At 58.7% G+C, this 10,884-nt stretch overlaps 3 protein-coding genes across 3 annotated transcripts in view; 1 reads left to right on the forward strand and 2 right to left on the reverse strand.

Annotated features, from left to right (window-relative positions):
• PUNSTDRAFT_113283 (uncharacterized protein) overlaps positions 1 to 337 on the reverse strand; it is a gene marked incomplete at both ends in the record, with an annotated part of 1,638 nt that extends 1,301 nt beyond the window's left edge. The window contains 2 exons of the mRNA XM_007383204.1: positions 64 to 187; positions 252 to 337. Of these exons, the coding sequence (XP_007383266.1) occupies positions 64 to 187; positions 252 to 337 (210 nt within the window). The remainder of the gene's footprint in view (positions 1 to 63; positions 188 to 251) is intronic.
• A 2,114-nt stretch (positions 338 to 2,451) lies between these two features.
• On the forward strand, positions 2,452 to 6,967 carry PUNSTDRAFT_125954 (uncharacterized protein; the record flags this gene model as incomplete). Its single annotated transcript, XM_007383205.1, has 8 exons — positions 2,452 to 2,869; positions 3,011 to 3,653; positions 3,713 to 4,728; positions 5,227 to 5,557; positions 5,665 to 5,878; positions 6,309 to 6,421; positions 6,658 to 6,739; positions 6,918 to 6,967. The coding sequence occupies exons 1-8, from the start codon at positions 2,610 to 2,612 to the stop codon at positions 6,965 to 6,967; spliced, it is 2,709 nt and encodes a 902-aa protein (XP_007383267.1). The 5' UTR covers positions 2,452 to 2,609.
• A 417-nt stretch (positions 6,968 to 7,384) lies between these two features.
• On the reverse strand, positions 7,385 to 9,091 carry PUNSTDRAFT_44194 (uncharacterized protein; the record flags this gene model as incomplete). The annotated part of the gene is made up of 2 exons (XM_007383206.1): positions 7,385 to 7,442; positions 7,464 to 9,091. The coding sequence occupies 2 exons, from the start codon at positions 9,089 to 9,091 to the stop codon at positions 7,385 to 7,387; spliced, it is 1,686 nt and encodes a 561-aa protein (XP_007383268.1).
• Between the last annotated feature and the right edge of the window lie 1,793 nt (positions 9,092 to 10,884).

Here is a 10,884-nt window from a genome sequence, read left to right on the forward strand (position 1 = left end):
AGAAGAGAGAGAGAGAGAGAGAGAGAGAGAGAGAGAGAGAGAGAGAGAGAGAAAGGGTCGCACATGGCCGGACTTGTAGTGCTTGAGGTCGCAGACGGCGAACTCGCGGTAGAGGTGGTCGTAGTACTTCTTCGCGAGCTGGTCGTTCCACGTCAGTCCTTTCTCGTCGTCTTCTTCGCGGAGAAACCTATGCGCTGGATCAGTGTAACATTGTAGGGAGGCGTGGTGCGGTGATCAAGGGATCGACGTACCGATGGTGCGCTTTGAGGATCTCGAATTCGGTGATGCTCCCGCCCGTGGGTCGGGAGGATGAAGAACCTGGTTTGTAAAGCGACATTGCAGTGGATGGGCTGCTGAAACGGGACGTGGTCTCTATAATCGAGCTTGCGCGGACGCTGAGCGCGAGACGATTGAGTCGAAACGCCCGAGGAGCGTTGTGGCGTGGGTATACCATATTCACGTGCCGCCGCCTCTCCGCCGTCCGGAACCTCGTCCACGCCGACCACGACCATCGGCGTATCGACGAGCTGAGTAGTGATAGCCGTAGGCAAAAATGCTTTGCTCCTAGATTTAGTCATATACGCTATCGTCTGCGTCTGGACACGGTGCCTGTTTATGCTATCGTTCTATCAAGCCATCGACTCATGCAACGCCCGGTGGGTGAAAAGTGTAATTACGGACGGGGGATCTGTCCGGTCGAGAGGGCCTGTTCTGCCTGAGAGGTCTCCCGGGCTGGACGACTCTCGATTACTACCGTCTCGACTCTCGATATGCGTTGCGTGGTGCTTCCTCAAGCTCGTCATACATATATAGACCCTCTTCGCGACGATGCGAACGTTCTCTCGTTCACACCGCTGCACTGCGACCGACCCTGGTACCGTCTGTTACCCACAACCGTGTCCTGACTTGCAAGTTGCCCGTTCTAGAGCAAAGGCAACCTTGTCTATGTATACGTGAAGCGCACTTCCTGGAAACCTCCTACGGCCACCCGAAGAGATTGCGAACAACGACCCGCTCGCTCGCACGAGTGTCGGATCCGACTGTGGCCGACGATGGAATGATAGCACCACAAAGGTTATTTTTTACCATCTGCATGCACCTCGTTCTCCTCGGGCATCGCTGCGCATCCGCCGCGACGGATCCAGCCTGCAACGTGTCGCGGCCATGAATATGCGATGACCTGTCCAGAAGAGGTGCATGGGCGTCTCGGGGTGGTGGTGGCGACGAGCCCACGACGGCTTCTGTGCGTACCACGACCCATTGGCTCGTGTTGCCCGCGTTCGACGTTTTCTCCTCGGGATTACCGTCTTACCGTACGATCGAGGCCGGGTGCGATCGCGCGGGTCGTCCCCAAAGCGGGGGGAGGGCGGACGCGATGATACATACGGGGCCAGCGGGTGACGAGACGCCGATCGGTCCGTCGGGCGTCATGTGTGCCCTCCGCCGACCGACCGGACCTCGACGCGACGCGACGCGACGTTGTGTCCGCCCACAAAGCAGATCGCTTGAAGAAGGAAGCCCGGGCCGTTTACGTACGACGCGCCGACCGTGGGGATCAAGGCGCTGATCTGACGCATTTGGGATGTTGGCCGCTGTGGACTCGGTCTGGGAGAGGCGGCGAGGTGGCGAGACCGGAAGTATGCCCATTTTTTTCAGCGGGGAATCATATGCCTCTTATGGCGTGCATCGTAGTTATTGTTAAGGGCGCTTGACGACCGGGGATGAGGACGGCGGTACGCATGCCCAATTCTGCGCGGTGCCACGCCGCATCTTCCGGGTCTTGCGAAATGGTAAACGGTTAGGTCATAAGTAGACGAGATAGATGACGACGACGGTCGCCTTACGCAGGATGATCAAGCAAAGTGATGGAGAGGGATATTGAAAGAGCCCATCCAGCCCACGGCAGTCGGGTTGGGTGTTGCGGCTGGCTGATATGGTTCGCTGATGGGGCAGGAACGGCTAGTGCTTGGCGGACGATGCAAGTGGCTTTACGGAAGGGAACGGGATCCGCGCGCGCAGACAAGCACCGGGGGCCGGTATGGGTGCGCTGAGTTCCTGTAGCAGTAGTGTGATATTGCGACGCATCGTTCCTGAGTAAATAGGCGACGCAATGGGCATCTCTGGGGACGCAAAGGCGTGCACCTGCGTCGTACGACGACAGATTGGAGAAGCTAGCCCAACGCCCGCAGAGGGCTGTGACTGGCTGTGGAATGGCAAATTCCCGGGGCGGAGGCATGTGCAACGGCCGAAGATGCGGGGAAGGGTGGGAAGTCCGGGGGCACGCACGGAAACGGGACGTCACGCGCCATTCGCGCCTGATGCCTTTCTCGCTCGCAGCTCTGGCCCGCCCCCCGGGACTGGATCACACTTCGCGTCCTTCGCCCGCTCCCAGCTCACACCGACGGTTTATAACCACGCTCGCGATGGTCGGCCGCGTCCCCTCCTCCCAACGTCGGCCCTCTGCGAGGGCGTCCGTCTGTCGTCGCCCGCCTTGAAAGCTTGACAGCAGCCTGTTCGTTTCGCCCCGCTGCGGACCTCCTAAAAGGACTCCTAATAGCAACATTCGGATACCCCGGCCCCTGACGTCGCTCCTTCACTACTCTCGCCCAATGGCCAGCACTGCTATCCCGATTCAGCAACCGGGCCTCAACGATCATCCCGCCGATCGCTCCCGCTCGCGTCTAGCCGTCCCCGCCGCCGCCGCCTCGCGCGCTGCCGACCACAGCCCAGCGGCGAGCAGCACGTCCCGGAGCACGTCCACCCGCAGGCGCCGCTTCACGATCCGCGTCGGGTCGAAACAGCACAGGCGCGCCGGGAGCGGTGCGGTCCGGCGCACGCCCAGCCACCAACGCGGCGGAAGCACGAATCCGTAAGTTTTGTTCCTCCATCTGCCAACCCAATCGAGCGATCGAAACGACGGAGCCCCTGTGGTCCGAGCCTCTCCACCCGCGCTTAATCGCCCATGGGATATCCCTTGCATTGCATCAGCGTATTTATAGCCTTTCTCCAGCCCACGCGATCCCCTCTCTTCTGCAACCGGGCCACAACCTCCCACCACGACGGCCACGACCACAACGTTACCTCGCCGATCCAGCGTGGATCCGCCACCCGCACGCGACCCAGCCACCATGCCTCGCCAGGCCACGACGACGACGGCCACCATGACGCAGCAGCAATTAAAGAAGCCCAACCTCCTCGCCCGCCTCTCCACCCGCCTCCGCCCCCGCTCGCGCTCCTCGCCCGCCCCAACCACACTCGCCATCTCTACCCCAGCGCCGATGGACTTCAAGCAGCGCCGCGACTCGGCCCTCCGCGAACGCGGGCTCGTCCCTCCCTCCTCGTCCTCCACGAAAAGCCCCACCAGCCCGACGCGGCGATCCAACGGCTTTTCCATCGACAAAGACAAGCCGCTCCCGACGCCCGTGGTCGACGCCCGAACTGCCGCGCGCCAGGCCGCTCTTCGCGAACGCGGCCTCCTCCCGCCCGCCGTCGATGGCCGCGATCTCTCCGAACAAGAAGCCGAGCGTGACCGCCGCCTCGCCGTCCTCGCCCCCGTCCCCGAAAAAACCGCATCCGACGCCGACGCCGACGCGGGCCCTAGCGCCGCGCAACGGCTCATGGCCGAATGGCGTGCAAGGAACACCACAGCAGCGGTGCGTCTGCCCCGACGATGTTCCTCTCGCACCATTGACTGACCATGCGTCGGTGACAGGCTTCTACCGTGCGACACGCGGACCCGCCGGGCGATAGCGCGGACGGGCTCCCGCGCCCCTCTAAATCTGGCCGATCCGCGCACACGTCCAGGCACTCCACCCCCGTACCTGTCTCGGACGCCAACCAGCCCCGTCGAACAAACAAAGGGCTAAACGCGCCCCCTGTCTCGCCCGACGCCACAGCCACAGCCACCTCCTACAGCAGCACCGCCGCAACCGCGACACGGACACCGTCGTCTCCGCCGCGAAACGATCCCTCGTCGCCTACCGCCGTGCAGCACACCAGCCGCCACGGGTCCGCGTCCCCCCCGCCATCACCGCCCAAAGGCGCCGCGCCGCCGTCCACCCCCGGCTCGCCCCGCCTGCAAGTCCCGCCCGGACGCACCGACTCGCCCACGCGCACGCGGAGCGGGACGAACGCGACCGCGATCAGCGCGCTGACGATGCCGTCGCTCATGTCGCCCACCGTGTCGTCCGAGAGCGCGGACGGCGCCATGCCGCCCACGCCCAAATCCGCGTCCCACCCGCTCGTACCGCCGACGACGGGAGGACACCGGAAATCGCGCGGCTCGCGCGAGCTGAAGGGGGCGGCGACGCCGGTCATCGTCGAGACGCCCGCGCTCGAGAGCTCGGACGAGACGGACGAGTTTACGCCCGGCGCGCTGATCGAGGAGGCGCAGGACGAGCTCGGCGTGCTGCCCAAAGCGCGCCCGCGGCACGGTCAGACGCTCGACGCGTCCCGGCAACAGCACGCCCCGGCCTCGGAGCGCCGCGGCTCGGTGTTCGCGTCCCTGAAGCGGTCGCTCACCGGCGGGCGCAGCGGCAGCACGGCGCTGTCGCTGCCCAACCGACAGCGGCCGAACTCGGCGTACGTGAACCGGACGACGCCCGTCGGCGGCGGCATGCGCACGAGCGCGAGCACGGGGCATCTCCGCGCACCCCTGAGCCCGACGATCCATAACCGGGGTAGCATCCTCGTAGAGGCGGGCGCGATCGAGGACGAGGAGTCGCGCCGGTTAAGCGAGCTCGCGTTTTTGGATTGACAAATCGCTTTCCTGAACATGTTTTTTTTTCCGTATCCAGCTACCCCTCATCGAAGGGCTACACGTCGATCCTTTCTTTCTCATTACCGCCCTACTACTCTCGCATAACACCTCCCTTCTCATCTTTGGTGTTTTTCCCTGTACGCTGCATTTCTTCCTTCGGAATTCTTTTCAACACGTGTAGCATACGCACTACTGTCGCAATCCCACTAATTTGATCGACCGAACCGCACCACCGTGAAGAGAAGGCGGTTATTTGCTAAGTGATTCGATGCCTGTACATTCCATGTGATGGATAACCTTACAATCCCTCATACACGCCTGATGCACACGCACACGTATACATCTCAACCCCATATGCGTCTGTCCATCATCGCCTGCACCTCGTCCCGCGAAAGGGATACGTTGGTGTGCGGAAGGACGCATTTGGAGCATCGCTCATGATCTCCTGCTGAAGTCTCGGGTACTAGCTGTACTTCCTTCGAGAAGGCCATCATCCGTAGCCCCGAATTATCATCTCCCACGTCGCGCACCACCTCTGTCCGGATGATGCCCTTCAATTCGCGCATGAGATCGGACTCGGCGTCGAACGACGTTCCGCCGATGACGGTCACTTCTTCCAGCCGCGAATCCAGGGGTGCCCTCGACTTGACCACGTCGAAGAGCGCCCCGACGCCGCCGTCGTCCACGAATCCGGTCAAATGCCGCAGTTTGGGGCAAAGGACGGCGGGGTCGTCCCCGGGGGGTCGCGACTTCAGGGCGTCGCACATGGCGGCGAAGACGTCGGACAGGCCGGATTCGGTCAGACCGCCATAGTAGCGCGACTCTGATCGAGAGCATCGCAAGCACACGACGTGCGGGAAGCGCTCCAGGAACGTTCGCCAACGCGCCGCTTCGCTCGTCGCTAGCTTCACGTCGAGCATTTCCACCGCGCCTGCCGCGTCCGAGAGCGATCCGGCGATGGAGGCGAGGGCTTCCTCTCCTACGTGGTCTGCCACGCCCTGACCGAAATCGACAGCCCAAGGAGAGGTCGTCAATTCGAGGCTGAAGAACCCTCGAGGCATGCGAAGCCCGACCCGGGTCCATGGGTTCACGGACACGGAGTCACGCTCGATCCGAACCGTGAGTGTCCCATCGGGATATTGGATCGGTCTATACCATGGACGTTCCGTGCAGAGTATCGTCGGTAGGGCTCGCTGCCTCATTGTAGCATGATCTTCCGTGTGTGCTGAGATGCAGAGCGCGCAATCGGCGGGCGTGAGCAGGTGGTCCAATACGTACACCGCAAAGGGCCAATCGTAACCGTTGATACACACCTCCATCAGGGATTCGAATCTGACTTTCCGCGTCGGCGTAAGGTTGGGCTGGGCCCGTGCATGCGGAGGTGCCAGTGGGTCGCGCGGTAGACGCCACGGCGGCGTGAGTGAAAGCGCACGCAAAAGCGGTGATCCTTCGATCGCGGACATGAGCCCTTCCAAAGACTTGCTGTCTCCATCGAGAGTGATGTTCAAGTTGGTGAGGTGTGGCATGATACCTGCGCTACACTCGACAGACCCGCCTGACAGCCTCAGATCTCGAACACGAGGAAAGTTGCTGGCCGAGAAGATCGGCGGCTCCTCGTGCGATCCTTCGTGGCACCACGTCGTGTTGAGTTCCTCCAAGATGGTGAACTCGCGTTCGAACAATCCAGATGGTAACGGCGTGGGATCCAGGGGACTGAGATTGGACATATCCAACAGTTTGACGATGCGATGGCTGTTCGGCACTAGGACTGTGGAGGCGACTTCCGAAATAGCTGTTCCGGGTGGGATGAATATCGAGAGTGGCGCTTCCCCCGACCTGAGCAGGAACAAATCCACCTTCGACATAGGCACAACGCGAAAATCGAGACGATTCCATAGGGTTGGGGTACTGAGCGCAAGCCGACGCCATCTTCGGCACACGCGGGTAACGACCATCCAACTCCGTTCAGGGCCTTCTTGAGTAAGTCTTGCGTGGGGGTCCCTCTGAAGCTTCTCCATGATGATCTGTAGGATGTCGTCGGAAACCGTGTTGATGGGCGAGTGCGTAGGGGAAAACATGGCCACGGATTCTTGATCGATCTGCAGGATTGATTGGTCAATGCTAGCGTTTGATTGTACAAGCATTGGTACGTACCTAGCTGCTCAAGCGTCCAACGGCTGCCTTCGCAGCGGTCCTCAGAACGGTTGATGATGGCCAAAACCACGCCTTTAGAGGGGCGATGAACAATGGTCGATCCCGTCGAGCCTCCGGCTTTCGAGCTCGAGGGTACACCGGTACCTACACGATTCGTGAGTCTGGCTATGGACAGCATCAACATTGGGCATACTGGGCTTGAGGAGCTCCGACGATACGTTTCGCTCTAGCAGTACGCGCGCGTGCAAAGTGATATTCGGTACTAAGTAGTCAGGCCAGAGCAAGCGCGCGCCGTATTGTCGGGAATGCCAGAGTGAACACGTGAAAAAATCGCGCTTTCATCGCGGTCGCGTACGCACGCACGCCAATGCTCGACCTACGCCGCCGCTACGTACGTGCCCGCCCCAAGCATATGTGATGTGCGCTAGATACGCAGCTTTTTTATGTACGGTATCACAAAGCACTGCCGTGTCAGCCCCATATGTGTTTGTCCAACATCACCCGCACCTCATCCGGCGAAAGGGATACACTGGTATGCGGAAGTACACACTTAGAGCATCGCTCGTGATTGTCCGCTGAAGTCTCGGGCACGAGGGGCACTTCCTTCGAGAAGGCCATCATCTTCAGCCCCGAATCAGCTCCAATGTCGCGCACCACCTCCGTCCGGGTTATACCCTTCAACTCGCACATGATTTCGGACTCGGCGTTGAATGATTTGCCCCCGATGACGGTCGCTGCTTCCAGCGGCGAACCTAGGGATGTCCTCGACCTCACTAACTCGATGAGGGTTTTGATGTGGCTATTGTCCACGAAGCCGGTCAGATGTCGAAGGTTGGGGCACAGGCTGGCGGGATTCTCGGGACTTGTCTTCAAGGCGTCACACATCGCGGTGAAGATATCGTCGCGAGTACCGAAAAGGTCCGTTTCAGTCAAACCGCCGAAGTAGCCTGTCCGTGCTCGAGAGCATCGCAAGCACACGACGTCCGGGAAGTGCTCCAGGAATGTTCGCCAATTTGCCGCTTTGCCCGTGGATAGTTTGACGTCGAGCATTTCCACCGGGCCTGCGTTGGAGAGTAATCTGGCAATGGATGCCAGTGCGCTCGCTCCTACGTGCTCTTCCGTACCCATAGCGAAATCCCTAGCCCAAGGAGGGATCGTCAATTCGAGGCTGAAGAAACTTCGGGGCATGCGGGGCCCAATCCGAGCCCATGGGTTCACGGAGATAGCGTCGCGCTCGACTCGAACCTTGAGTGTTCCCCTAGGATCTTGAATTGGTCTATACCATGGGCGGTTTCGGGAGAGCATCGTTGGTAGGGCTTGCTGCCTAGCAATTTCATGATTGCTCGTTTGTGCTGATACGAAGAGCGCGCAATCGGCGGGTGTGATGAGATGGTCCAACATGTGCACCGCAAAACGCCAATCGTAGCCGTTGAGGTACATCTCCATCAGGGAATGGAGTCCGATCTTCCGCACCGGCACAAGAGTTGGTTGGACCCTTGCACGCCCGGGGGCTGTCAGGGAAAGTGCATGCAGATTGGGCGATCCTTCGATCGCGCACATGAGCCCCTCCAGAGATTTGGTATCTTCATTGAGGGTAATGCTCAAATTAGTGAGGTACGGCATCTTGCCCCCCTGACACTCGACAGGCCCGCCTGACAGCCTGAGGTCTCGGATACGCGGAATGTTGGTGGCAGTTAAAGTGGGCGGCTCCTCGTGCGATCCTTCGTGGTGCCAGGTCATGTTGAGTTGCTCTAGGATAGGAAATTCGTGCTCGAAGAGTCCGGATGGTGGTGAGATGGGATTCAAGGGACTGAAATTAGACATATCGAACACTTTGACGATGCGGTGCCTATTAGGGACCAGGACTATGGAGGCGACGTCCGATATGGCTATTCCCGGTGGGATGAATACCGAGAGCGGAGCTTCCCCCGATCTAAGTAGGAACCAGTCCACCTTTGACAGAGGTACGACGCGGAAATCGAGGTGGTTCCATAAAGTGGGAGTGTTGAGCGCGAGGCGACGCCATCTTCGACATACGTAAGTCACGACCATCCAACTCTGTTTGGGGGCGCCTTTGGTAGCCAATCTGGCGTGGGGGTCCTTGCGGAGCTTCTCCATGATGATGTGTAAGATGTCATCGGGGAGAATGTCAATGGGCGAGGACGTAGGGGAAAACATGATCACGGATTCTCTGTCAGATCTGCCTCGGTCAATACCAGCGTTCTGATGCTCAAGTATTGAAATATCGATACAAACATATGTACTCGGTATCACGGCTGCACCTTCGCGTCGTTGCTACGTATGGCTGGTAATGTGTGAAAGCTGCGTTGCCGCACACAGTGGCGGGCGACGTCAAGCTCACCTGGTTGAGTCTGGGTAAGTCTCAGTCTGTGGAGGACAGAAGTAAAGCGACTTGTATTGCAACGCTCAGACAGGCCTGTATATATACTACAGAGAGTGGCTATGCGGTGCAATCACATGCTAAGCTATAGAACAATAAAGAAGGCTGTGGAACGTAGTGACGCACAGCCTATTGTGTCAGAAATAGATATAGCTGTGCCGAGGACGGCAGTCAAGGCGGGCTGTGCCAGCGCCTGTGAATCGGTGGCTGTAGAGCGCCAATTCAACACTCCCCCTCGCTGAGTGCAACGGTAGGCACGTAAGCGGATATGGCGCAAAAATGCAGCCACAGGGAGGATAATGGTTTCAACCGAACACTAGGCCCAGTTGTGACCTGAACTTGAGGAACTTTTCATGTCCCAAATTCTTGGTGAACATGTCTGCGGGGTTCTCAGAACCTTCGATGTAGAACAGCTCAAGCTCCTTATTGACGTGCTCTCGAATGAAGTGGTATAGCACATCAATGTGTTTGGAGCGGCGCTCAGTAACCGCATTGGATGCCATGAATATCGACCCTTGGTTATCGCTGCAGATGGGTAATCGGTTAAACCTATACCCGAGCTCCATGAACAAAGCTCGTATCCAGAGCATTTGGCGACTGCAATCAGATAGTGCCATATACTCGGCTTCTGTAGACGACAGTGCAACAGTTTTCTGTGCTCGTGAAGTCCAGGAGACTATCCCGTTGGCCAATTTTATGAAGTATCCTGTGATCGACCGTCTCGAATTAGGGTCTGAAGCCCAATCAGAGTCAGTACATGCCAAAAAGCCTAGTCCCGAGCCGCCATCATACTTCAAGGAGTAATCCTTGGTGCCGACTAAGTAGCGGCAAATGTATAAGGCTTTGGCGAGGTGATCCTCAGAGGGATTGGTCGAGTGTCGCGCAAGAGCGGTCACTGCGAAGGCAATGTCTGGTCGAGTGCCAATCATAAGATAAAGCAACGATCCGATGACGGTCTGGAAACGGTTCCTAAGAACCGGATCAACAGGTGCTTCATTGGTCTTAGGCAAATAGCCAGTTGGCAATGGTGTGGGTGCGACTCGCGCATTCTCCATACCAAAACGCTGTATTATCTTATCTAGGTAGGCTCGCTGGTCAAGATGGACACAGTTGCCTTTCCAAGTGATACGCATGCGCAAGAACTCTTTGCCGTCGAGTTCTCTACACTCCCACTTATCCATGAAAGCTCGCTTGAGTCTTAGGACGGTAGGAGAGTTCTTGGGCCCCATAAAGAAGGCATCGTCAACATAGACTACGGCAATGCAGAAATTGCCATCTTTGTTGTAGACGAATATACCAGCGTCTGACACAAGGCGTTTAAAGCCTAGGTCGGCCATGGACCGGTCGAGGGCTTTCCACCAAGCTAACCCTGCCTGTTTAAGTCCGTAGAGCGCGCGGCGAAGCTGGAAAACCATGTTTTCGCGCCCTGGCTCTTTAAAGCCTTCAGGTTGCTCCATGTATATTTCTTCGTCGAGATTGCCATATAAGTAGGCATTTCGCACATCAACGGCATGAATTTGCCAGTTTTCAAGTGCGCATAGTGCAAACATCATTCGCACTGTCTCAAAAC

Source organism: Punctularia strigosozonata (assembly GCF_000264995.1).
Source record: "Punctularia strigosozonata HHB-11173 SS5 unplaced genomic scaffold PUNSTscaffold_5, whole genome shotgun sequence".
NCBI classification, from domain to species: domain Eukaryota; kingdom Fungi; phylum Basidiomycota; class Agaricomycetes; order Corticiales; family Punctulariaceae; genus Punctularia; species Punctularia strigosozonata.